Source organism: Oncorhynchus keta, chromosome 17 (genome assembly GCF_023373465.1).
Source record: "Oncorhynchus keta strain PuntledgeMale-10-30-2019 chromosome 17, Oket_V2, whole genome shotgun sequence".
Taxonomy (NCBI): domain Eukaryota; kingdom Metazoa; phylum Chordata; class Actinopteri; order Salmoniformes; family Salmonidae; genus Oncorhynchus; species Oncorhynchus keta.
The window spans coordinates 42,752,218-42,779,020 of NC_068437.1; the positions used below are offsets into that span (position 1 = coordinate 42,752,218).

At 41.7% G+C, this 26,803-nt stretch overlaps 1 protein-coding gene across 2 annotated transcripts in view; it reads left to right on the plus strand.

Moving 5' to 3' along the window:
• LOC118380114 (polypeptide N-acetylgalactosaminyltransferase 18-like) overlaps window positions 1–26,803 on the plus strand; it is a 94,705-nt gene that overhangs the window by 14,276 nt on the left and 53,626 nt on the right. For both annotated transcript variants that reach the window (XM_052466108.1, XM_052466107.1), the window contains exons 2-3: window positions 25,240–25,441; window positions 25,549–25,715. In XM_052466108.1, the coding sequence (XP_052322068.1) occupies window positions 25,240–25,441; window positions 25,549–25,715 (369 nt within the window). The remainder of the gene's footprint in view (window positions 1–25,239; window positions 25,442–25,548; window positions 25,716–26,803) is intronic.

A 26,803-nucleotide genomic window follows, 5' to 3' on the forward strand; every position in this document is an offset into this window, starting at 1 on the left:
GAACGGCACCTCAGTACCTCCAGGCTCTGATCAGTCCCTACACCCAAACAAGGGCACTGCGTTCATCCACCTCTGGCCTGCTCGCCTCCCTACCACTGAGGAAGTACAGTTCCCGCTCAGCCCAGTCAAAACTGTTCGCTGCTCTGGCTCCCCAATGGTGGAACACACTCCCTCACGACGCCAGGACAGCGGAGTCAATCACCACCTTCCGGAGACACCTGAAACCCCACCTCTTTAAGGAATACCTAGGATAGGATAAAGTAATCCCCCCCCCCTTAAAAGATTTAGATGCACTATTGTAAAGTGGCTGTTCCACTGGATGTCATAAGGTGAATGCACCAATTTGTAAGTCGCTCTGGATAAGAGCGTCTGCTAAATGACTTAAATGTAAATGTAAATATATGGAGCATTTTCTGAGAAGTCATTCTGTAAATCGTGAAGAATCCAAGTTCCCAGCTCAACAGACTATGTTAATAGAAGTCTCTCTCGCTGCTAAATGAAATAGTTTCTAATTTTCCATTGGCAATGAAGTATTTTTCTATGCCCACAAACTACCCAGGACCACCAGAGGAATGATTTGATAATTCACTGTGTAAGGCAGCATATAAAATACAAGGCACAATTCTATAAATTAGAATCTCTGACCTACAGTGGGGCAAACAAGTATTTAGTCAGCCACCAATTGTGCAAGTTCTCCCACTTAAAAAGATGAGGCCTGTAATTTATCATAGGTACATTTCAACTATGACAGACAAAATGAGGGGAAAAAATCCAGAAAATCACATTTTTAAATTAATTTATTTGCAAATTATGGTGGAAAATAAGTATTTGGTCACCTACAAACAAGCAAGATTTCTGGCTCTCACAGACCTTCTTTAAGAGGCTCCTCTGTCCTCCACTCGTTACCTGTATTAATGGCACCTGTTTGAACTTGTTATCAGTATAAAAGACACCTGCCCACAACCTCAAACAGTCACACTCCAAACTCCACTATGGCCAAGACCAAAGAGCTGTCAAAGGACACCAGAAACACAATTATAGACCTGCACCAGGCTGGGAAGACTGAATCTGCAATAGGTAAGCAGCTTGGTTTGTGTGTGGGAGCAATTATTAGGAAATGGAAGACATACAAGACCACTGATCATCTCCCTCGATCTGGGGCTCCACGCAAGATCTCACCCCGTGGGGTCAAAATTATCACAAGAACGGTGAGCAAAACTCCCAGAACCACACGGGGGGACCTAGTGAATGACCTGCAGAGAGCTAGGTACCAAAGTAACAAAGCCTACCATCAGCAAGGGCATTGAAGATGAAATGTGGCTGGGTCTTTCAGCATGACAATGATCCCAAACACACAACCCGAAGGAGTGGCTTCGTAAGAAGCATTTCAATGTCCGGGAGTGGCCTAGCCAGTTTCCAGATCTCAACCCCATAGAAAATCTTTGGAGGGAGTTGAAAGTCCGTGTTGTCCAGCAACAGCCCCGAAACATCACTCCTCTAGAGGAGATCTGCATGGAGGAATCGGCCAAAATACCAGCAACAGTGTGTGAAAACCTTGTGAAGACTTACAGAAAACGTTTGACCTCTGTCATTGCCAACAAAGGGTATACAACAAAGTATTGAGAAACTTTTGTTATTGACCAAATACTTATTCCACCATAATTTGCAAATAAATGCATTTAAAAATCATACAATGTGATTTTCTGGTTTTTTTTCTTCTATTTTTTTCTGTCATAGTTGAAGTGTATCTATGATGATACATTTACAGGCCTCTCATCTTTAAGTGGGAGAACTTTCACAATTGGTGGCTGACTAAATACATTTTTGCCCCACTGTATAGGGCAAGCAGAGGATTACTTATTTTTATACTGCCAGTATACCAAAATACTACATTTTAAAATGTTTCTATGAGAACATTTGTTCAACAGAAAAGTAATTGCAGAGAAGTGTTCACTGGCTGGAACTTGCATTCTAGGGAAGTTAATTGTGGTCAATGAGAGTCTGTCTAGAGGGAGAGTTCAAAGCCACATGCCCAGAGTGTGAATGAGTACCATGGGGACTGGATGGTCAGATTATCTATTGACCCATGGCAGCTCCTTGATGATGACAACCTTTCCTTGTTCTGAGCCTCTCCTTGGGGGTTGGGCTCCAATGTCCCTGCTGTGGTAGACTGTGCTGTGTGGAATTAGTAGATTATGATGTTAGATCTGCCACACAAACTGACATTGTGTATAGTTCATGGTTTCTTTGAATGGTATTGTTTAAGATGTAAATATCCATCTGTTAAGATTTAACTTAATTGATTAGTTAGTTCATTGATCTTAGGTGTTCAATTGTGCCTTCCATTTGTCATGAGCTATGTATGTATGTATGTATGTATGTATGTATGTATGTATGTATGTATGTATGTATGTATGTATGTAATGTAATGTAATGTAATGTAATGTCTCTTCTGAGCTCAGACAAACCAGCCTGTGACTGTCAAGCTGTCACAATAAGCACATTGACAATAGGAGGGGGAGAGGTCTGTTTTGGCTCACTCAGCATCCCACCATAAGTCAAGTTCAGCGTGGTTGAAAAAGAGTAATTTCTATGTATGAAAAGAAAAATCCACTTATTCTGAGAGAGCCAGATGAATCATCTGAGTCTCATGAACACACTGTCCTGCTCCTCCTGCTGTCATGACTTCTACCACAGATTGTGAGGGTGAAACTGCTATTATATATGGTTCACAGATGAAGCCCAAACAGCACAGAGCTATAATAATTACCATATTCTCTCCTGGATTATAGGATTAACCTTGTAATTGGAAGCAATGGGATGTAACTCCAGATTAATTAGGCAAACAGAGAGAGCCTGTGTGGAGTGCTAGATAAACCAGTGAGAAGTGCGAGAGTTCTCATCTCTAAGACTCATCAGGGATAAGTAGCAAGCGTACAGACCGGGATAAAGTCGAGAGGAACAAAGCAAACGACTAAACAAACACGCACACACCCACATGCCTACCTACTCTCGCCCACACCAGTCTTAACATCAACAGTGAAGAGGTGACTCCTGGATGCTGGCCTTCTCGGCAGTTGCAAAGAAAAAGCCATATCTCAGACTGGCCAATCAAAATAAAATATTAAGATTGGCAAAAGAATACACACTGGACAGAGGAACTCTGCCTAGAAGGCCAGAATCCCGGAGTCGCCTCTTCACTGTTGATGTTGAGAATGGTGTTTTGCGGGTACAATTTAATGAAGATGCCAGTTGAGGACTTGTGAGGCGTCTGTTTCTCAAACTAGACACACAAATGTACTTGTCCTCTTGGTCAGTTGTGCACCGGGGCCTCCCACTCCTCTTCTGGTTAGAGCCAGTTTGCACTGTTCTGTGAAGGTAGTACAGTCTTGTACAAGATCTTCAGTTTCTTGGCAATTTCTCGCATGGAATAGCTTTCATTTCTCAGAACAAGAATAGACTGAGTTTCATTAGAAAGTTCTTTGTCTCTAGCCATTTTGAGCCTGTAATCGAACCCGCAAATACTGATGCTCCAGATACTCAACTAGTCTAAAGAAAGCCAGTTTTATTGCTTTTTTTAATCAGTACAACAGTTTTCAGCTGTGCTAACGTAATTTCAAAAGGGTTTTCTATGATCAATTAGCCCTTTAAAATGATAAACTTGGATTAGCTAACACAACATGCCATTGGAACACTGGAGTGGTGGTTGCTGATAATGGGCCTCTGTATGCCTATGTAGATATTCCATTACAAATCAGCCATTTCCAGCTACAATAGTCTTTTACAACATTAACAATGTCTACACTGTATTTCTGACCAATTTGATGTTGTTTTTAATGGACAAAAATGTGTTTTTCTTCGTGTAAATTCTCCCCGTAATTCTCCTTTGTTGTAACGGCGCAACAAGCAACCTTGTTTCAGAGAAAGCTGTATAATACTATACATCCTCCATTATGTATAATCAGTTACATCACCCAATTAATATGCTATTGTACGACTGGGTTAGATGTATGACACTATGCATCCTATAATTCGTCTCATTTTGTACGACTGCTATTCCATTCATAATGTAACGTAATATGTCATACTAAATGTAGGGTCACAGATTTACATACAGAATAATACGAATGGCTCTGAGAACACATTGCAATATATTACGAGGTAGCTTTGACAGCTTATTTTCCTGTAACGGATGGAAATGGGACCAGGTTCGTAGAGCCGTCGGTGAATAGATGAGTTCGAGAGCTACTCTGTTCTACACTGGATATAGCACAGAGAGAATGAGATGTCCTTGGTCAAGTAGGAGTGCCTACTATAGGCTAATAGCCAAAGAAGGATTATTTTCCATTACATTTTCAGACATGTTTTTGTGGATTGTTTTGTTTTCCAGGAGCTTCTAATGAGACATGGCTCATAGCATCACAAGATTGTGCGGTTTGATTTCCTACCGAGAGAATCCCAAAGGCGCTATCATTATTCTATGTATACAGTAGTGATAGCGCGCCTTAAGAGCAACATCCAGAATATTGTATTATATGCTGTGTACTGCTCCCATGAATGCATAGTGTATTTGGACAAGATAATGAGTAAAAAAAATATATTGGACATTTATGCTAATCTAATTTGCCTTACTGGAATCAAAAACAACTCTGCCGATGCCTTCAAGAGACCCTTTTTGCCCTCCACAAATGAAGAAATAATTGCCTGTGACATGTTTTGAATTGCTGCAGAATTGTATTTGTCCCTGGAGTGGCTTGAGTCAGCCTTTACCCTGTTAAGGAAAATATTCCTCTAACCACAAGAAAATGCATAGAAAGTACACACCCCCTTGAACTTTTTTCACATTTTGCTGCCTTGAAGAAACGGGAAGTGTGCAGCGATCCCTACAGATCTACACAACCTACTCCATATTTTCAAAGTGAAAGAAAGTTACAGAACATTGGTGAAATTAAGAGAAACGGAAGACAAGTCTCTACCACCCTGAGCTTAATACTTTGGTGGAAGCACCATTTGGCAGCCATTACAGCTGTGAATCATTTTTATTATGATTCTACCAACTTTGCACAACATACACTGAGTACACTGAGTACACAGTACACTGAGTGTACAAAACATTAGGAACAGCTTCCTAATATTGAGTTGCACCTAATTTTGTCCTCAGAACAGCTTGAATTTGTTGGGGCATGGACTCTACAAGGTGTCGAATGTGGGAAGCATGTTCACACCACTCTTAATACACACAGGAAACTGTTGAGCATGAAAAACACAGCAGCTTTGCAGTTCTTCAATCAATCACATTTATTTTTAAGTCCCTTTTACATTAGCAGATGTCACTAAGTGCTTATATAGACATCCAGCCTAAAACCCCAAACAGCAAGCAATGCAGATGTAGAAGCACTTTCTTGACACACTCAAACTGGTGTACCCTGCCACCTACTACCATACACAGTTCAAAGGCACATAAATATGTTGTCTTCACCCTCTGAATGGCACACATGTCTCAAGGCTTTAAAAAAACTTTTTTAGCCTGTCTCCTCCACTTCATCTACACTGATTTTGAAGTGGATTTAACAGGTGACATCAATAAGGGATCATAGACTGACCAGGTGAACCCAAGTGAAAGCTACGTAATGGAAAGAGCAGTTCCTAATGTTTTGTACACACACTGTATATGCCTATTTTTTGTCAAAATTGATAAGGCTCAGTACATTTGGTTGGGAGTCATTGATGGACAGCAATATTCAAACCTTGTCTCCGATTTTCAAGCAAATTTCAGTTAAGACAGACTAGTGTACTCAGGAACTTTTAACACCTCTTGGAAACCCATTCTGGTGAGTCTTTGGCATACATTGTTTTTGCAATTGTCTTGCTGAAAAATACAACTTTATTCCAGGGTTAGGTTTTCAGAAGACTTGAGCTTTGCTCTTTTCATATTTATTTGGATCCTGACAAGCTCACGAGTCCCTGCCGACAACAAGCATACCCGTAACATGATGCTTGCACCACAATACTTGAAAATACAAAGTATCCCTATCCATCAATGATCCCCAACCCAATTCACTGAGCCTGAGCAATTTTGACAACAATGATGGATATATGTTGCCCTAAGAGGTGCAAAGTCAGTAGAATCTTAACAAAAATTATTCACAGCTATAATGGGTGCCAAAGGTGCTTCCACCAAGTATTAACTTGAGGTTGGACACTTATCCAATTATGATATTTCAGCATACATTTTTTTTTTTTGGAAAATGTTCTATAACATATAAGGGGTACAAATATATTGTTCAAAACAAGCTGTTCACGTACTACACTGCCCCTCAGTGACTGCTACAGCGGGTGTATAGGCCGTGTGAACAATGCTTGGATTGTTTTGCCAGCTATTTGCTATGAGGGAGAACTGCCCCAATGAAATTTATGCAATAAAATCCTGTGAATAAAACAGCAAAAAGTAAATGGACCGTCCTGCAGCATTCAAATGTGCTTTCAGAACTTCTCTCGCACCAGGCAGCTTACTTCTGCACATGAGACTAGATCTGTTCTATCAGGTACAGATGGAGCTAAAGCAAATTGTAATTGAATAATCACAACAGTCATGGGAGCATGGGAGCATGGGACATGATAAATCGGATATCTACATCCAACAAGAGTCGAAAGACAGAGGGATACGCGAGCTAGACCCTTCTCATTGCGGCTCTGGTAGGACAAAAAAAATGACGGTGGCTGGCCAATTGGATTGTTTCCCCCCATGTTGTTCATCGGTTTTTACTGTAGGTGGTGGGGTTCTGTGGACTAACACCTGGTTTTATGCTGTTTATCATAAAGCATGATACAATTAATTAGCCAGCTACAGTAATTTTGATAAATAGTTTTGTAGATTTTTTTGGGGGGGTGGGGGTTCAAATTAACAAGTTATCTACCTTTTTGATAGCTATAGCTAGCTGTTAGTTTGCTAGCTAATTAGCTCCCATGTCAATTTTAAGTCTTTCTAAACTAATATCTGACTAACTTAGAAATATGAAGCAATTTCAGAATGAAAGTTAACTGGTTAGCGCATCATGCTTTGTGACATTATGTTAGCTAGCTAGCCCAGTTAGATCATGTGTGTTCACTTGTTTCAGCATGCTTGTTGCATTGTCCCTGGTGCGTTCTTTCATGAGCTGGCTGCTCGATCTAAATAGCAGTGGTTGAAAAAGTACCCAATTGTCATACTTAAGTAAAAGTAAAGATACCCTTTTTAATAGAAAATGACTCAAGTAAAAGTGAGTCACCTAGTAAAATACTACATGAGTAGAAATCTAAAAGTATTTGGTTTTAAATATAGAACCACCCGAGCCACTGCCTGTTCACCGCCCCTATCATCTAGAAGGCGAGGTCAGTTCAGGTGCATCAAAGCTGGGACCGAGAGACAGAAGCTGTTTTTATCTCAAGGCCATCAGACTGTTAAATAGCCATCACTAACATTGAGTGGCTGCTGCCAACATACTGACTCATCTCTAGCCACTTTAATAATAAAAAATTGGATGTAATAAATGTATCACTAACCACTTTAAACAATGCCACTTTATATAATGTTTACATATCCTACATTACTCATCTCATATGTATATTCTGTACTCTATATCATCTACTGCATCTTGCCTATGCCGTTCGGCCATCGCTCATCCATATATTTTTATGTACATATTCTTATTCATTCCTTTACGTGTAAGGTAGCTGTTGTGAAATTGTTAGATTACTTGTTAGATATTACTGCACGGTCGGAACTAGAAGCACAAGCATTTCGCTACACTCACATTAACATCTGCTAACCATGTATATGTGACCAATAACATTTGATTTGATGATTTGATTAATCTGTTCAAAACAGTGGCAGCATGTGTAGCAGTGGTCATTTTGGTTTTTGACATGCAAATGTGAAATAGGTGTATTTATGCTGTTGTTCAAAATGCACAGATTGCTATATACACACACACACACACACACACACACACACACACACACACAAGCATGTGGACACCCCTTCAAATCAGTGACTTTGGTTATTTTAGCCACACCCGTTGCTGATGGAAACGTCTAGGAGCAACAACAGCTCAGGCGCGAAGTGGTAGACCACACAAGCTCACAGAATGAGACCGCCTCGTGCTGAAGTGCATAGCGTGTAAAAATTGTCTGTCCTCGGTTGCAACACTCACTACAGAGTTTCAAACTGTCTCAGGACAAGACCTATTCGTTGGGAGCTTTAGGAAATGGGTATCCATGGCCGAGCAGCGGCACACAAGCCTAAGATCACCATACGCAATGCAAAGCGTTGGCTGAAGTAGTGTAAAGCTCCCCACCTGTGGACTCTGGAGCTGTGGAAATGCGTTCTCTGAAGTGATGAATCACGTTTCACCATCTGGCAGTCCGCCAGCGAATCTGGGTTTGGCCGATTCCCGGAGAATGCTACCTGCCCAAATGTATAGATCACACTGTAAAGTTTTGTGGATGAGGAACAATGGTTTGGGGCTGTTTTCCATGGTGTGCTAGGCCCCTTAGTTCCAGTGAAGGGAAATCTTAACGCTACAGCATGCAATAACATTCTAGACAATTCTGTGCTTCCAACTTCGTGGCATCAGGTTGGGGATTATTATTATTTATTTTTTGCTTAACCTTTATTTAACAATTCCCCATGCATAAAGCGAGGTCCATACAGAAATTGTTTGTCGATCGGTGTAGAAGAACTTGCCTGGCCGGTACAGAGCCCTGACCTCAACCCCATCTAACACTGTTGGGATGAATTGGAACTCCGACTGCCTAATCGCCCAACATCAGTGCCCAACCTCACTAATGCTCTTGTGGCTGAATGGAAGCAAGTCCCCACAGCAATGTTCCAATATCAAATGAAGATCCTTTCCAGAAGAGTGGAGGCTGTTATAGCAGCAAACGGGGGACCAACTCCATATTAATGCCCATGATTTTGGAATGAGATGTTTGACAAGCAGGTGTCCACATACTTTTGGTCATGTAGTGTATATTCTCAAAGAAACTAGTTCAAAAAATTGGCATCATATTTCTGTCATGCTGCTTTGTTGACAACTCCAACCACCTCGTGCCTCGAGTATTCAGCCAATCAGTGGCCGCCACTGCCACAGACATCCGCCTAAGTAAACCACCAGGGTTGTGATTGATTATATTCCAGTAACCTACTGATGCAACCATATGCACTAATTTGATTAATCACCCTAAGCCCCACATTGATCCACTGATCCACCGATATACTGTCCTCGTTGTCCCAACTGTCCTGGGGCATGACTGGGAAATGGGCATAGAAGAAGCGGTGGGCATCTGAGTATGTCTCTGAGAGTTGGAGTGCCCATGAGTTTTGCCAGATACCTCATGTTGTGGGCTAGGTGGAGTTAGCTCATGGTTGAGAGTTGGTGAGTGACACTATATATTTGAAATTTTGCAGATGATTGAGGGAATGGGAGCTTTTGGGGATTTTTAACCTTTATTTAACTTCAAGTTAATTAAGAACAAATGTATTATTTACGATGACGGCCTACCCTGGCCAAACCCGGACGATGCTGGGGAAATTGTGCGCAGCCCTATGGGACTCCCAATCATGGCCAGATGTGATAAAGCCTGGATTACAACCAGGGACTGTAGTGATACCTCTTGCACTGAGATGCAGTGCCTTAGACCGGTGCGCCACTCTGACGCCTCTTGTTATTTTTCTGTTTGTCACATAGAGGAGTGGAGCACGCTCACTAGTGTGAAGTTCAGAAGTGTTTCCGTTTCTTTTTGGTGTGTGGGGGTTTTACATTTTGATAACAGTGGCATCTGCACATACGATCTCCCTGGGTTACAGGAACCTCCTGAATATTCCACTGTAGTTTATGGTTTATCAAACAGCTTGCAAACATTCGGAGGACTATGGAGGTCAAGAACTCAAGGGACGATGTGATCAACTGCTCTGGCATTCAAATTTTATATATATTCTATATATACACTGCTCAAAAAAATAAAGGGAACACTTAAACAACACAATGTAACTCCAAGTCAATCACACTTCTGTGAAATCAAACTGTCCACTTAGGAAGCAACACTGATTGACAATAAATTTCACATGCTATTGTGCAAATGGAATAGACAACAGGTGAAAATTCTAGGCATTTAGCAAGACACCCCCAATAAAGGAGTGGTTCTGCAGGTGGGGACCACAGACCACTTCTCAGTTCCTATGCTTCCTGGCTGATGTTTTGGTCACTTTTGAATGCTGGCGGTGCTTTCACGCTAGTGGTAGCATGAGACTGAGTCTACAACCCACACAAGTGGCTCAGGTAGTGCAGCTCATCCAGGATGGCACATCAATGTGAGATGTGGCAAGAAGGTTTGCTGTGTCTGTCAGCGTAGTGTCCAGAGCATGGAGGCGCTACCAGGAGACAGGCCGGTACATCAGGAGACGTGGAGGAGGCCGTAGGATGGCAACAACCCAGTAGCAGGACCGCTACCTCCGCCTTTGAAAGGAGGAGCACTGCCAGAGCCCTGCAAAATTACCTCCAGCAGGCCACAAATGTGCATGTGTCTGCTCAAACGGTCAGAAACAGACTCCATGAGGGTGGTATGAGGGTCCGACGTCCACAGGTGGGGGTTGTGCTTACAGCCCAACACCGTGCAGGACGTTTGGCATTTGCCAGAGAACACCAAGATTGGCAAATTGGCCACTGGCGCCCTGTGCTCTTCACAGATGAAACCAGGTTCACACTGAGCACATGTGACAGACGTGACAGTCTGGAGACGCCGTGGAGAACGTTCTGCTGCCTGCAACATCCTCTAGCATGACCGCTTTGGCGGTGGGTCAGTCATGGTGTGGGGTGGCATTTCTTTGGGGGGCCGCACAGCCCTCCATGTGCTCGCCAGAGGTAGCCTGACTACCATTAGGTACCGAGATGAGATCCTCAGACCCCTTGTGAGACCATATGCTGGTATGGTTGGCCCTGGGTTCCTCCTACTGCAAGACAATGCTAGAACTCATGTGGCTGGAGTGTGTCAGCAGTTCCTGCAAGAGGAAGGCATTGATGCTATGGACTGGCCCGCCCGTTCCCCAGACCTGAATCCAATTGAGCACATCTGGGACATCATGTCTCGCTCCATCCACCAACGCCACGTTGCACCACAGACTGTCCAGGAGTTGGCGGATGCTTTAGTCCAGGTCTGGGAGGAGATCCCTCAGGAGACCATCCGCCACCTCATCAGGAGCATTCCCAGGCGTTGTAGGGAGGTCATACAGGCACGTGGAGGCCACACACACTACTGAGCCTCATTTTGACTTGTTTTAAGGACATTACATCAAAGTTGGATCAGCCAGTAGTGTGGTTTTCCACTTTAATTTTGAGTGTGACTCCAAATCCAGACTTCCATGGGTTGATAAATTTGATTTCTATTGATAATTTTTGTGATTTTGTTGTCAGCACATTCAACTATGTAAAGAAAAAAGTATTTAATAAGAATATTTAATTCATTCAGATCTAGGATGTGTTATTTTAGTGTTCCCTTTATTTTTTTGAGCAGTGCATATAGAGAGAGAAACCCTTACACTACACACCTGCATTATTTCTATGCTTTTTTATTGTGTCGGGGATTTGGGAAAGGTTCAAAATAAAACCTTGTTTTCCTCCGAACACTTAAAGTTAAAGCTGTCCCCAACAGTAAGTAATGGTGCAAGGCAGATTTCCACCAGTCTGTCAGCTGTCCCCGATTGTCTCTTTAAACGAGGTTACTGAAAGTGATGGCTGGGACGTGTTCCCGCCCACTCCTGTGGGTGGCACCACCCGGAGGTCAGGGACAGCAGGCAGACACTTGCATAACGCCTGGTGACTGAGCTGATTGGCTCTCTCTCCTCACTGTCAGATTAGAATCCTACACATCTAACCAGACTGGTACTGAGGGATGTGCAGAGCAGACACTCCAGGGTGACACGCATCTGTGACCGGGATGAGGAGGACACTCTCTGGGAGTATTAGCACTTAAAGTTCTTAAAGGTAAAGGACTCAACGAGATGACATAGAATGTGCAAAGTCAACAGCAGTAGTAGGTCAACATCTGCAACAACCACCTTTTTTAAAGAGATTGTTTTAAAGTAGCTAATAACCTCTTGTGGTACATTTTGAATTCCTGGTCTCCATTTATGTAAATGCTTCCATACATGTATGGTATACAGATTGGTAATTGTAGGGCTTAGAGGGCACAGAGAATTACAATTGCCCTCCCGTCCCAGAGAGGTGGCACTCTGCCACACCTCCCCTGGCTGGTCAGGCACATGGTCAGCCAGAACTGGGCACGTCTCATTCAGCCCTAGGTCTAAATCTCCTGTGCATAGTCCTCCAGCCCAGCATATGACAGCACATCCCAGCCCATCTCAGCCTCTCAGTGAAGGGCCCTCTTCCCCTGTGAGGGCTTCAGTAAATGTGCGTATGCAAGAAATTAATAAAATATATTTCCCAGGATATGTGAGTGGGCTGTCTGTTCCCATAAGCCTCTCTGGCAGGGAGGTGGTAGGGCGAATATGTGCAAATGTTGTATTTAGTCTGTCAGGGCACGTTCTCCGTTTCCGTCGACTGGCTTCCCTCAGGTTGTCATATTATTTAATATCATTGCAGTGTTTTTGACCTTAGTGTCATTACATTACAAAGGTAAACATAACATCCATACTGTGCTGCATGCCCATAAACTCAACATGGAGCTTGTGTAGCCCTGGTATTCATGATGTATTCACTAACAAAAGTTCTTAGCGCTCTTACTATTCCCCCAGTCAACCTTTGTCCCAGGTGTGACGGATGGGACTTGAGCGAGGCCGTTTTCTTCTTTCAATCGGTTTACCTTCAAGCCCATGGTGCCTTGAGAGACACTGTCTGTTTCAGTGGGAGGAAGCACATTTAGGATTATGATTCATTTCATTCACACTGTCTGAGATATGGGGAACTGGACCTGTAAAGGGGGGAAATTATACAAACTCTACAACACACGATAACACTTAAATAATAATGTTGCTCATTTGTCCTATTTCAGGACGATGTATTATACATCGTGCATTATATACATTTGTGATTTGAAATGGTTTTTTTTTGTTTTTTTGCATATCCCAACTCCCCCTGAGACCCTCAGAGAGTGGGGTCACAGCCATGGTCTGCCATTTATTAATGGCGAGCCTGGAGCATTTAGGGTTAAGTGCCTTGTTCAAGGGCACATCGACATATTTTTCACCTTGTCGGCTCGGGGCTTAAAACTAGCATCTAGATACTGGCCCAACACTTTAACCATAAGGCTACCTATCTTGAGGTCTAAAGAAAAAACATCTTAATTCATGTATACTGGCTGGTTGTGTTACGTAATGAATGTTTATTTCATTTGAAATAAAATTCAGACCCGACCTTGCTTTCAAACCAAGCCAAACTAAGTGCTTGATATTTTAATAGTAAATATTTAAATGATTGTTTCTAGCTCACTTGGCTGTGTTAAATGCAGTGGTTGTAATTGTACAGTAGGAGATGCGAGCAGGTGCAACTTTGACTGGGAGTGGTTTGAACAAAGGCATCAGCGAAGCACTTTACTCACATTGCTCGCCAGCTGTGGGGTAATTGGTCTTGTGAGGGGGCCATATGTTTCCTAAACTTGTGCCCTGTTTTCCTGATTAGTAGCAGAAGTCAAGCATATTGTGAGCAGAAGTTTGACTGCAAATGTCTTGTTCTCAGGAAAACATTTCAATCTGTTTCACTGAGTATTCAATCTCCAACACACAGATTAATATTTAATTGAAAGGATATAGGTTTGCATAGACTCAGACAATCAGAATGACCGTAATGAAAGGTCATGTGATGACATGCATTAATTAGTCCTAGTGTTTTATAAGACCTCTCAACTTGATTGTCTCTTGATATATCACAGCAGATTCATCTGTGCAGTCAGGTCTATATCATCAAGATCATTTGGAATCATTTTCATGTTTTAAAGGACGTTTGTACAGAACTAGTAACAATTCTTAATTATGACCCAGAACACCTTAGACCATGTGTCAAACCATGTACGGCCCATTCAATCCGGCCCGCAGGTGGTTTGAGTACAAAAAATATGTACTTTGAAATTACTTAACCCAAATCGAAACTGTGGAGAAATGATAATGGAACTACATTTCTAGTCTTTTCGCTGTATCCATCTAGCTAACAGTCATTTCTAGTCTCCTCACTACATCCAGCTTGCTAACAGTCATTTTAGCGAGGAAATATAATCAATTTTGAGTGCAGTACTCCGAACCAGTGAAGACCGGCTGCGGCCTGTGGGGAAAAATAAGTTTGACACTCCTGCCTTAGACATATGTACCCCCTTATCCAGGTAACACCCAAGGTCCAGATTATATACAATAATGCTTCAAATTAAACAAAATGACCAGAATTGGACAATGAAGATAATTCATAATAAGGGGGAAATTGTTACAATGAACTTAAAAGTTCAAAGTCCTGACTGTGAGAGAATGTATTATGTGTCAGATAATTGCAGCAAAGTAGTACTGTCTCGCTCTACCACAGCTTTCCAGGAAGTCACTCTCTGAGCAATTACATTTTCCTGATCTCTTTTAGAAGAGAAATTAAATCGTATCAGCAATGCTGTAACTTGATTAGCTCATAAATCGTATCTTGTGTTTCAATCAAGCAGTATGAACTTGCAGGAAGAAATATCTATTTGAAGTGCATAATATTGATTTCAGGATGTAGCTAGTATACTCAAGGCTTTAGTTAGAGATAAATTCTGACTCACTAGCCAGTCATGTTTCCTGCTTGTCAAATTACGTGTGTGTGTGTGTGTGTGTGTGTGTGTGTGTGTGTGTGTGTGTGTGTGTGTGTGTGTGTGTGTGTGAGCCTCCTGACAGGCCTTGTGGGTAATCCTCAGACATGATGGATAATGATGGTGTCCTGACTGCAGAGGGAGGTGATCCATACCCCACAGAGGGGGATTTAGTACAGATGAACAGAGTGAAATACGATGACCATTTGGAAAGATGCAGTAGGCTGTCACACCATGTGAGCACATCAGGATGAGCTACAAATGGTGTCTAATAGTTGAAAATAACAGTTTGTTAAAGCTTTAGTTGTTTTCCAGTCTCTGAATGGCTTAACACTTGAATGAGTTTCACTTGCTTTCCTAGGTGAGAACCTTATACTTTTCGAGGTGCACTGCAAATGGTTCATCATTATTCACACTTGAGAAAATAGGTGGGAAGACCATCTGTTCCAATTATGATGAAATTAATAATTTCAGAGCTGAGGCACAAGACTGCAAGCACAGCAGTACTTCAACAACACTGGTCCACAATAATTATTGTACAAGAGGGAACGTTCTCTGATTTTTGAAGTTCTGTACACAAACAGATAAAACAAAGGCTTTGGCGAGAGCATTTTCAGAGCTCTGAGAACTTTCCTTTAAATCCTCTCATTTGAGTGGGAGTGTTTGCTTTAAAGTGCAAAGCCTGCTGGGATACACTCTACGAAGCCTTAAAGGACCCATCCAGAGGAATTTGCTGCCACTATTTCGACGTAATTGCTGGCCAAATGCGGAAATGCTTGTTTAGTTTCCAAACTCAGAAAACCAATGTTTTTCTCCTTATTAATCTGCCGTGGACATCGCAATCTTCCACCGTGTGCACAGCCCATATGGTCTCTGGCAGCCTACACTCCATGATTTGTAAACAAACCAAAAAGCCAGGGATGTATCCATTACGTCTTGCAATGGATAACATTTATCTTTTAAGAACCAAACGAGAGAAACGAACGGGGAGGGACCTACCTGAATTTGTCCAATAAACTCTGTTTTAATTGCAAAACGGTTTCTGTTTGGAGTAAACGCTTTCTGTTGCAAAATGTTTTGCAACTCACAACGTTTTGTAATAATCGTGTAATGAATACACCCCTGGATCAGGGTAGCTTCGCAAATCGCTATGGGGCACAGCTAACGACTAGGCAGAGGACCATCCAATCTCTTTCTCCCTCTTCTGCAACATAATTACATGATCAAGGATGAATACAGAGTTTAGCATTAATACTAGTTAAACTAGCTGCTGTACTTGAAATGTAGCTTGTTAGCCATCCTACAGCAGCTAGCTAACGAAACAACAGCTAGAACGACCTAGCTGTAATGTTTACAAGTATCCCCACTAGCTGGCTACTAGACAACCAATGTAACAGTTGGCCCTAAAGCTTTTTGTAAGTTGCCAAGAAATGCAACTATTGCCTGAATCAGCGATGGACACTATCTGGAATGTGGACAAATATTTTTATAGCTAGATAAATAAATGTTTTTTTTAACTAGGCAAGTCAGTTAAGAACAAATTCTTATTTTCAATGACGTCCTAGGAACAGTGGGTTAACTGCCTATTCAGGGGCAGAACGACAGATTTGAACCTTGTCAGCTCGGGGATTTGAATTTGCAACCTTCTGGTTACTAGTCCAACGCTCTAACCACTAGGCTACCCTGCCGCCAACTTCTTACACATTTGTCTTTGATGAGCCGGTTGGGATAAGGCTGTTACTTGGTCAAATCATGAATCAGACTCTGTACCAGAGGCATTGCCTATCAATAAACATGTTACAAGGTATGTTCCTTATTGTCACGTTCGTTATAAGGACTGAACAAACTAACAAAACGAAACTTGAAGCTATACAAACGAGTGCTGACCGGCAACTACACATAGACAAACACTCTACACATAGAGTCCACAAACACCAAAGGGAAAATGGCTACCTAAATATGATCCCCAATCAGAGACAACGATAAACAGTTGTCTCTGATTGGGAACCATATCAGGCCAACAGAATTACAAAAAACCCTAGACCTACAAAACCCCTAGACAATACAAAAACTAACGTACCCACCCTAGTCACACCCTGACCTAACCAAAATATAAAGAAAACTGAGATATCTCAGGTCAGGGCGTGATACTTATTATTTACTTCATCCAGATATTACACTATTGATGTTTATGGAGTACAAAATGACTAGTTAGCTTGTATTCTCCAAATAATAACACAAGTGTTCCTGTAACAACAGAATGTGTATACTGTAATATAGGTTATATCTAAAAACACATTTACTTGCAAACTTTGTCTAAATTGTTCATCTGCACTTTTCTTCAAGTAAATTTGTTTTTAACATTTTCTGTAGAAATTAAGTAGTCCTAGTGCATACAGTTGTATGGTTTGTTTTACTTTGCAATCGTTGGTTTTGATTTGACATTTTAAAGTGAAAAATCTGAGTCTCAGCATTACGCTCTTACTGTGGAATTGCCTGTATCTATCTGGCCGTGGTTTAACTTCTGTGGTCCACAGAGTTTCCTCTTGGATCACTGAGATTAGCATTTGTATTTATCTATTTTATCATGTTTTTTAAATCAGCTATTATGTATTTTACCACAATTTCTACAAAATTCTCATTACTGCAACAGTCCATAAAAGTTGTTTTATGTTTTAACATTGCTCCCCTAATGAAAATGTCTGAGTTAAACATGACACTGAAAATACAAATATAAAATAGGAAATTATTAAAACATTTAAATGTTTAGCAGTTAGCACCGAATATTTTTAGAAACGCCAAGTTTTTAAAGGTCCAAAGAGTTTTGACTGCTTTGTGTTTTCCTTTTTGACATGGAAAAAATATTGCGATACTTGTATGGTCCTGGCCCTATAGATGACCACATCCTTCCACACTGTTGTATCCTACACACTATTCTGTCACTGCGCATGTCCTCTCCTCTCTGAACAGACACACACACGCACACGCACACAGAGGAGTCTGGAGAGCATGTCAGCCAGTGTTGCGTTCTAATGGGAGAGTGACTTCTTAAAATGACCAACCAAGAACTCACAACCTCTGCAGCTTTCTGGCCACTAAACTGCATGTGACCATCTGCATGATGTAGTTTTCTTGTGCTGGCTACTGGATCAAGATATTACCATGCGTCAGGGTAAAAAGATTCAACCATGCTTGCTAATTGTGCACAGAATTTAACCATCTGATGATAATCTAAGTTCTTGTGCTGTGTTCTCATGAATGGATAACAAAACATTTTTGTTTATGTTTTTTGAGGTTCATGATGATGTAGCTATAAATTCTACCAATGCTGATAATATTCCTGTTCATCATTGCCGCTCTCTTTGTGATGAAGCTCTATAGACTGTGAGGGTATCTATATTGTCCTACTACAGCTGAGCAGACATTGAAAACAAGCCAGCATGTTCTCAGCAAGGTCACTTCAGCCTGCTGTTTGCCATGATGACATCAGTGTTTGGTGGCAGTTGCTCTCAGGGGTGACAGTGACATGCTTTTTTGGTCTGTACCTTGGCGCTCACAAGACCCAACCACCTCCCCTACCCTATCAAGCACACTAGGCTCTCAGGGATCTAAGGGGGTAGGGGTACTGTACAGGTTGAGGGAAAATACATACCCCCCCAAGGCATGCCTGTAATCAGACACATGCGTAGAAGGCCTCAGACAACCTATACCCTCATAAATGTAATGGCACAGGAAGGGATGGCTGCTGTTTTTATGGGCTCTTAACCAAACGTGCTGTTTTTGTTTTTTTGCATTGTTGGTAACTTATTTTCTACAGAATGTTGCTGCTACCATCTCTTATGACCGAAAAGAGCTTCTGGGCATCAGAACAGCGATTACCCACAAAACAATGGCAAGAAATTTTAGTCGAACGAGAGGGATTTACTCTAGCCACACGACGAGGCCATCATCCCCGTCATTCGCAGGAGAAAAAGACTGCGATATCGCAGAAGGAGATCGGGGTGCCTTGTAAGGATCTGGCGACAAGTGGCTAATCAGCCTTTGCCATCGTTACTATTGGCCAATGTACAATTGCTGGATAATAAAGTGGGCAATCTACAAGCACTTATATCCTACCAACGGGACATTAAAAACTGTAATATCTTTTGTTTCACTGAGTCGTGGCTGAACAACGACATGAATAACATACAGCTGGTGGGTTACACACTGTATCGGCAGGATGAAACAGCAGCCTCTGGTAAGTTTATGTATATTTGTAAACAGCAGCTGGTGCCTATTATCTAGGAAAGTCTTGCGGTTTTGCTCGCCTGAGGTAGTGTGGTCTACAGCTTGTCATGAGCCTGGTTTGCTAACTACCTTTCTCAAGGAGTGCAGTGTATAAAGTCCGAAAATCTGTCTCAGCCACTCCCTGTCACCAAGGGAGTACACCAAGGCTCAATCCTAGGCCCCACGCTCTTCTCAATTTACATCAACAACATAGCTCAGGCAGTAGGACGCTCTCTCATCCATTTTTATGTGCAGATGATAGTCTTATACTCAGCTGGCCCCTCCCCGGATCTCGCGCTAAATGCTCTACAACAAACCTTTCTTAGTGTCCAACAAGCTTTCTCTACCCTTAACCTTGTTCTGATCACCTCCAAAACAAAGGTCATGTGGTTTGGTAAGAAGAATGCCCCTCTTCCCACAGATGTTATTACTACCTCTGAGGGTTTAGAGTATGGCTAGACGGTACACTCTCCTTCTCTCACCACATACCAAAGCTGCAGGCTAAAGTTACATCTAGACTTGGTTTCCTCTCGTAATCGCTCATCTTTCACCCTAGCTTCCAAACTAACCCTGATTCAGATGATCATGCCAGATGACGAAGACCAATGCTCCTTACAGGACATATCACTGCACTCTATACTCCGCTGTAAACTGGTCATCTCTGTATACCCGTCGCAAGACCCACTGGTTGATGCTTATTTATAAAAACTCTCTTAGGCCTCACTCCCCCCTATCTGAGAGATCTACTGCAGCCCTCATTCTCTACATACAACACCCATTCTGCCAGTCACATTTTGTTAAAGGTTCCCAAAGCACATACATCCCTGGGTCGCTCCTCCTTTCAGTTCACTGCAGCTAGTAACTGGAACGAGCTGCAACAAACACTCAAACTGGACAATTTTATCTCAATCTCTTCATTCAAAGACCCAATCATGGACACTCTTACTTAAAGTTGTGGCTGCTTTGCATGATGTATTGTTGTCTCTACCTTCACCTTTGCGCTGTTGACTTTGCCCAATAATGTTTGTAACATGTTTTTGTGCTGCTACCATGCTGTGTTGCTGCCTTGTTATGTTGTTGTCTTAGGTCTCTCTTTATGTACTGTTGTGTGTTTTGTCATATATTTATATTGTATAATTAAAAAATAATAATTGAATCCCAGGCCCCTGTCCATGCAGGAGGGCTTTGGCCTTTTGGTAGGCCGTCATTGTAAATAGGAATTTGTTCTTAAGTTCTTAACTGACTTGCCTAGTTAAATAAAAGTAAAATTTAAAAAAATGAGATACTCTATCGACCAAGAGTTTTCATCTATATTCTTCGTAGCTGTCCATTTACCACCACCACCACTAAGACCGCATTCAGAGATATAGTTGTGTGTCCTGTCTGAAGTCACCAAATGAAACACACTAGTCATACCCATCCCTTAAGTGTCCACGGACAATTCCCACCTTCTCACAAGTGGACATTTTGGATCAAATACCCATTTTGGGGATTCAGGAGCTTGCCATGTGAAAGCCTTCGTTCTATCTATGTGTCTGTACAATTCTCAATTAAGGGGTTTGCGTCTAATTCTTGTATAAAATAAAAGAGTAAAGATTAAACTATTTGTGAAGTTATGTAACTTGATGTTAAACCTTTTTTAATGTGAGAGAATTGTATTTCCTTTCAAGATTAACTAAGTCATTGGCCCGCCCCCGTTAGCAGACATGATCTGGTGTCTTAGAACCTCCTTTTCTATTGTTACGAATAAAACCCCCTCCTTAGGAAATACTCTTCAGACCACACGTACCTCGATGGACACCGAGGGGGCACAGGTTTGAGTTTAGACTCACAGCGTGAGCTGTGATTGCGAATAGTTATTGAACTCCTAACCATACCACGTGGAACATTGGCTACATGGCTGGAAATTGTTAAACACTGAGACTATTGATCCCTACAGAATAAGAGCAAATCTTCGATACTAAATACTAGTCTGCAGCTAGAAATTATGTCAACCTGGGATGTGAAGACCGACAACCGCCGAAACATCTATTCTATGACAACATTTCTGAATACTTTGATCTTCAGGGAAGCAGAGGGAGAGGCGCTGCTGAACAGAAATCACGACGACACACTGGGTGTCAATATATATTGATTGCAATTATTCCCGAAGGAGTGAGCGTTCATGTGCAAAGGATTAGCATTTTAATTAATGTAATTATAAACTGTGTAGTGGTTAGAGAGTTGGACTAGTAACCGCAAGGTTGCAAGTTCAAACCCCTGAGCTGACAAGGTACAAATCTGCCGTTCTGCCCCTGAACAGGCAGTTAACCCACTGTTCCTAGGCCGTCATTGAAAATAAGAATGTATTCTTAACTTACTTGCCTAGTTAAATAAAGGTAAAACATATATTTTTTAATGTTCTCAGTCCACGCTCCACTTCCTTTTGTCCACCAAGCCATCATATCAGCTTAGCCCACTAGGGAACCTCCACTATCATTTCCTTGTAATCATATCTACTGTTTTTTTGGTTTATGCATTTCTGTGATTATTTAGTTAGTAAATAAGTGATTAAGCCAATTGGTGTATGGATGATTCATAGTAAAGGCTGGGTTCATGCAAATAACCAACAATTTGCGACGTTTGGAATCATTCATTAATAAGAAGACTAATTGATCAGATATTAAAATATCCGAAGAGTTGTATTAGGAAAATTATAACTTTAATCTCAAGATTTTTCTTGGTGCCCCGACTTCCTAGTTAATTACATTTACATGATTAGTTTGACTTGCACTCCACACTGCCCTTCCACACCTGGACAAAAGAAACACCTATGTGAGAATGCTATTCGTTGACTACAGCTCAGCATTCAACACCGTAGTGCCCTCAAAGCTCATCAATAAGCTAAGGACCCTGGGACTAAACACCTCCCTCTACAACTGGATCCTGGACGAGACAGGCTATGGGGAGGAGATCAGAGACCTGGCCGTGTGATACCAGGACAACAACCTCTCCCTCAACGTGATCAAGACAAAGGAGATGATTGTGGACTACAGAAAAAGGAGGACTGAGCACGCCCCCATTCTCATAGACAGGGCTGGAGTGGAGCAGGTGGAGAGTTTCAAGCTCCTTGGTGTCCACATCACCAATAAACTGTTATGGTCCAAGCACACCAAGACAGTCGTAAAGAGGGCACGACAAAACCTATTCCCCCTCAGGTGACTGTAAAGATTTGGCATGGGTCCTCAGATCCTCAAAAGGTTCTACAGCTGCACCATCGAGAGCATGACTGGTTGCATCCCTTCCTGGTATGGCAACTGCTCGGCCTCCGACCGTAAGGCACTACAGTGGGCAGTGCGTACGGCCCAGTACATCACTGGGGCAAAGCTTCCTGCAATCCAGGACCTCTATACTAGGCGGTGTCAGAGGAAGGCCCTAAAATTGTCCAGGACTCTAGCCACCCTAGTCATAGACTGTTCTCTCTGCTACCGCACGGCAAGATTTACCGGAGCGCCAAGTCTAGGTCCAAGAGGCTTCTGAACAGCTTCTACCCCCAAGCCATAAGACTCCTAAACATATAATAAAATGGCTACTCAGACTATTTGCATTGTCCCCCCCTCCCTTTACACCGCTGCTATTCTCTGTTTATTATCTATGCATAGTCACTTTAATAACTCTACCTACATGTACATATTACCTCGACTCACCAGTGCCCCCACAAACTGACTCTGTACCTGTACCCCCTGTATATAGCCTCAATATTATTATTTTACTGTTGCTTTTTAATGATTTGTTACTTTTATTTCTTATTTTTCTTAACTGCATTGCTGGTTAAGGGCTTGTAAGTAAGCATTTCACTAAGGTTGTATAAAGTGCATGTGACAAATAACATTTGATTTGACTATGTTAACTTCATGACTGAAGTCATTTACAAACTCATGCACTACTTGTGTAATTGGTAGCTTTTGGCATCAAGACAACAGCAAAGTGTTCCATTCCCATGTGGCTACTTTTTCCAGTCCAAAACACTACTGTCCATTGAAGCCTTCATAAATGCCTGCACGGCTCACCTCTTTTCCACATGATTAGCCACAGAGGTCCACTATGGCTCAGATGTGTGTTGGGGGCCTGGGCCAGGCCAAATATGTTACATACAGAACTATACAGCCTGCCTAGAGCACATGGTAAACATTTACCCGGCTCTTACGGCTGCTCATGAATTTGAGGTGGGAAAAAGACACAACAATTTTTTTATTTTTTATTTTGTATATTTTTTTCCAACTACACTATGAATGCCATTACCAAGCTGAAAATTACAAGCCATACATCAGAGCCAGTGTGCGGAAGAAGCAATTACCTGCTCTCAGCGTTACATATTTACAATAATTTACTGGAAATAGGATTGTGTAGAATTATTTCATCTCATAGATTTTGCAGATTGTATGAAATATAATGTAATAGTTACTCAACAGACGGAATGCACACATCTCCTTCATTGAGCTTGGAAAACTATGTAATATTGTCCATTTCCTATAGGGATACTGTATTGTTGACAGTTTGGAGAAAAATACTTCAGATAGCTAGCATCAACGACACGAAACTGCCATGTGGGGAATCGTAAGTGCCTCGTTTCATCTAATTTCATCTTGTTCTTGATACCATGTCTTATTTTGACTGATTTCATGTGGGAAGTTTACATACACTTAGGTTGGAGTCATTAAAACTTTACATACACTTAGGTTGGAGTCATTAAAACTAGTTTACATACACTTAGGTTGGAGTCATTAAAACTTGTTTTAACCACTCCACAAATTTCTTGTTAACAAACTATAGTTTTGGCAAGTCGGTTAGGACATCTACTTTGTGCATGACACAAGTCATTTTTCCAACAATTGTTAATAGACAGATTATTTCACTTATAATTCACTGTATTATTATTATTATTATTATTATATTATTATTATTATTATTATTATTATACTGTATCACAATTCCAGTGGGTTAGAAGTTTACACGAACTGAGTTGACTGTGCCTTTTAATCAGCTTGGAAATTCTTAATGCTACAGCATACAATGACATTCTAGACGATTCTGTGCTTCCAACTTTGTGGCAAAAGTTTGGGGAGGCTCTTTCCTGTTTCAGCATGACAATTCTCCCGTGCACAAAGCGAGGTCCATACAGAAATGTTTTTTTTTCGAGATTGGTGTGCGAGAACTTCACTTGCCTGCATAGAGCCATAACCTCAACCCTATCAAACACCTTTTGGGATTAATTGGAATGCTGACTGTGAGCCAGGCCTATTCGCCCAACATCAGTAGCCAACCTCACTAATGCTATTGTGGCTGAATGAAGGCAAGTCCCCGCAGCAATGTTCCAACATCAATTGGAAAGCCTTCCCAGAAGAGTGGAGGCTGTTATAGAAGCAAAGGGGGGACCAAATCCATATTAATTCCCATGATTTTGGAACGAGGTGTTTGACACGCAGATGTCCCTATTCTTTTGGTCATGTAGTGTATATTTAATCAGAGTATTATTGTGCTATCAGGAGACCCTGCGTACTGAACCCTTCATGTCAACATCCTCCTCAGATATAGTTGTGCCCTTAGTAGCAAATGTGGCAGAGATGGATGACTTAGTACTGAAAGAGAGTGCAATGTAGTGGCTATAATTAAATAACCTCGGACGATAATTAGCATTCAGTAATTACCTGCGCCAAGCCCTTCATCACTCGCTGTGCTTTGTGAAGTCATTTCATCACTCGCTGTAAATACCTCTAACTTTCCACTGGGTTGCGTTCTTTTAGCTCACAATACTGGTGTTGAGTGACAGAGATTATCGTATTGTCCAGACAATGTGATATAGTAGGACTAACCTGTTTGGTATTGCTGCTTCAGTAGACGACCAGAAAAGTTGAAATATGCAGGTGTATTATCATTAGTCCGAGGCCTCAGTAACACATAGCAACGTTTCACATGATGGATCAATTCAAATGCTAATGTTTTCCAGGAAGTGTGCCTGTTATCATGCTGAATACAATGACTTTTCACCACCTGGTATACATCTCTTTAATGTAAGCTATGTAGTAGTATGTGTATGTGGCAACGTCATGAATGTAAACAATGTTCGTTCTACTGCCCAGCCACACATTTTATCTCTCCTCTTCCTCTCTCCTACAGAGGTGCCCCAAAAGGATAAGGACAGTGAAGAAAAAGCAGGGGAGTCCCTCTCAGACTCCTCCCTGTTCGTCCGCTGGGGTCATGACCTTGGTCCTGAGAGTCGCCGGGTGGCGCTGAAGAAGTTCCAGTACTACGGCTACAATGGCTACCTCAGTGACCGCCTCTCTCTGACCAGACCCATCCCAGACCTCAGGCCTGATGGGTCAGTGACCTTTGACCCTTATGTTGGTTCCTTTTTATCATCCATTTAAAACAAATATTTATACAAGTTATTTTTTCATATCTTGTCTGTTTGCGGTTTCTCCTCAGGTGCAGAAACATGTCGTACCCCTCCAATCTCCCCCAAGTCAGTATCATCTTTATCTTTGTGAACGAGGCCCTGTCGGTCATCCTGCGCTCCATCCACACAGCCATGAACAGAACTCCCTCCCACCTCCTCAAGGAGATCATCCTGGTTGATGACAACAGCAACAATGGTACCTCCTATATTCCAAATGTAGCCTACAAAATATACAAACTGCATTGCAAACAGGAAGCCATTCAGGCTGCTTACTAGCAAGCATAAATGCATGCCTACACACTATGTATTTACATCATCATACATAGATCAATTCACACTTGACATGCTTGAGGACGGAGAGTACATCAGAATTTTCTCTTTAATGTTCTTTAAAAAATGTATCTACCCCTATAAACATTTACAATATCAAAAACAAAATTGCTGGTGTTGCTTGCCAATTTAATGGATTACTTTCACACAGCTCCTAATTAACTTATTTGTTATCCTAGTTATTTCAGCAGGACAGGCCTGCATACTGATCAGCTATAGAGCCAGAGGGAAGTGAGAAGATTTAAAGGCTCTGTTTTACCTAGACTGATCAAGGTGTTTGAGCTGCATACTTGACTGAACATGTATCATATTATGGTGACAAATGAGGGTCAAACGAGTCCAGCAGAGGGATAAAAAAGAAACAGGCTGCTTCTTTTGAATTAATCTTTTTATTAAGGCCTCCTATTTCAGGATATGAACATTGAATCATTGGATTAAATAGAGAGGAGCATCCGTAATGCAAATGAATTGGAAAACGGAACTGTAGCCCAGAGGCAGAGTATTACTGAGAGTGGAAATGAAGCTATAAAATGTTCCTTTGTGGCCGTTGATATTCTAATTAATTCCTTGGCAGTTGGCTCACTTTGAACAATGAGACACTTCCCGTTCTGTACAGTTTCAGTCTGGCTAACAGCTCGCCATCCTTAGTGGGGTTCCTCATAGAGTCAGCTGGGGTTAATTCCCATGACAATCCCATTAATCTAATTGACCTTAGTCCTCTTATTTGTACTCTTAATTTCTAAATGAGTTAAATTACTGTATATTCACCACTAACTATCGCTGTATATTACTTGGTTAATCCTAATCAGTTCATGCTTGTATGATGAATACTGTCATACATAACATGTCTGAAGGATATTGTCCCCTAAAGTGTATCAGCTTACTCCCAAACACTGCTGGAATGAAAACGGACAGTGATGTCTGATCCTTGCCCATAATGACCCAATCACTCCC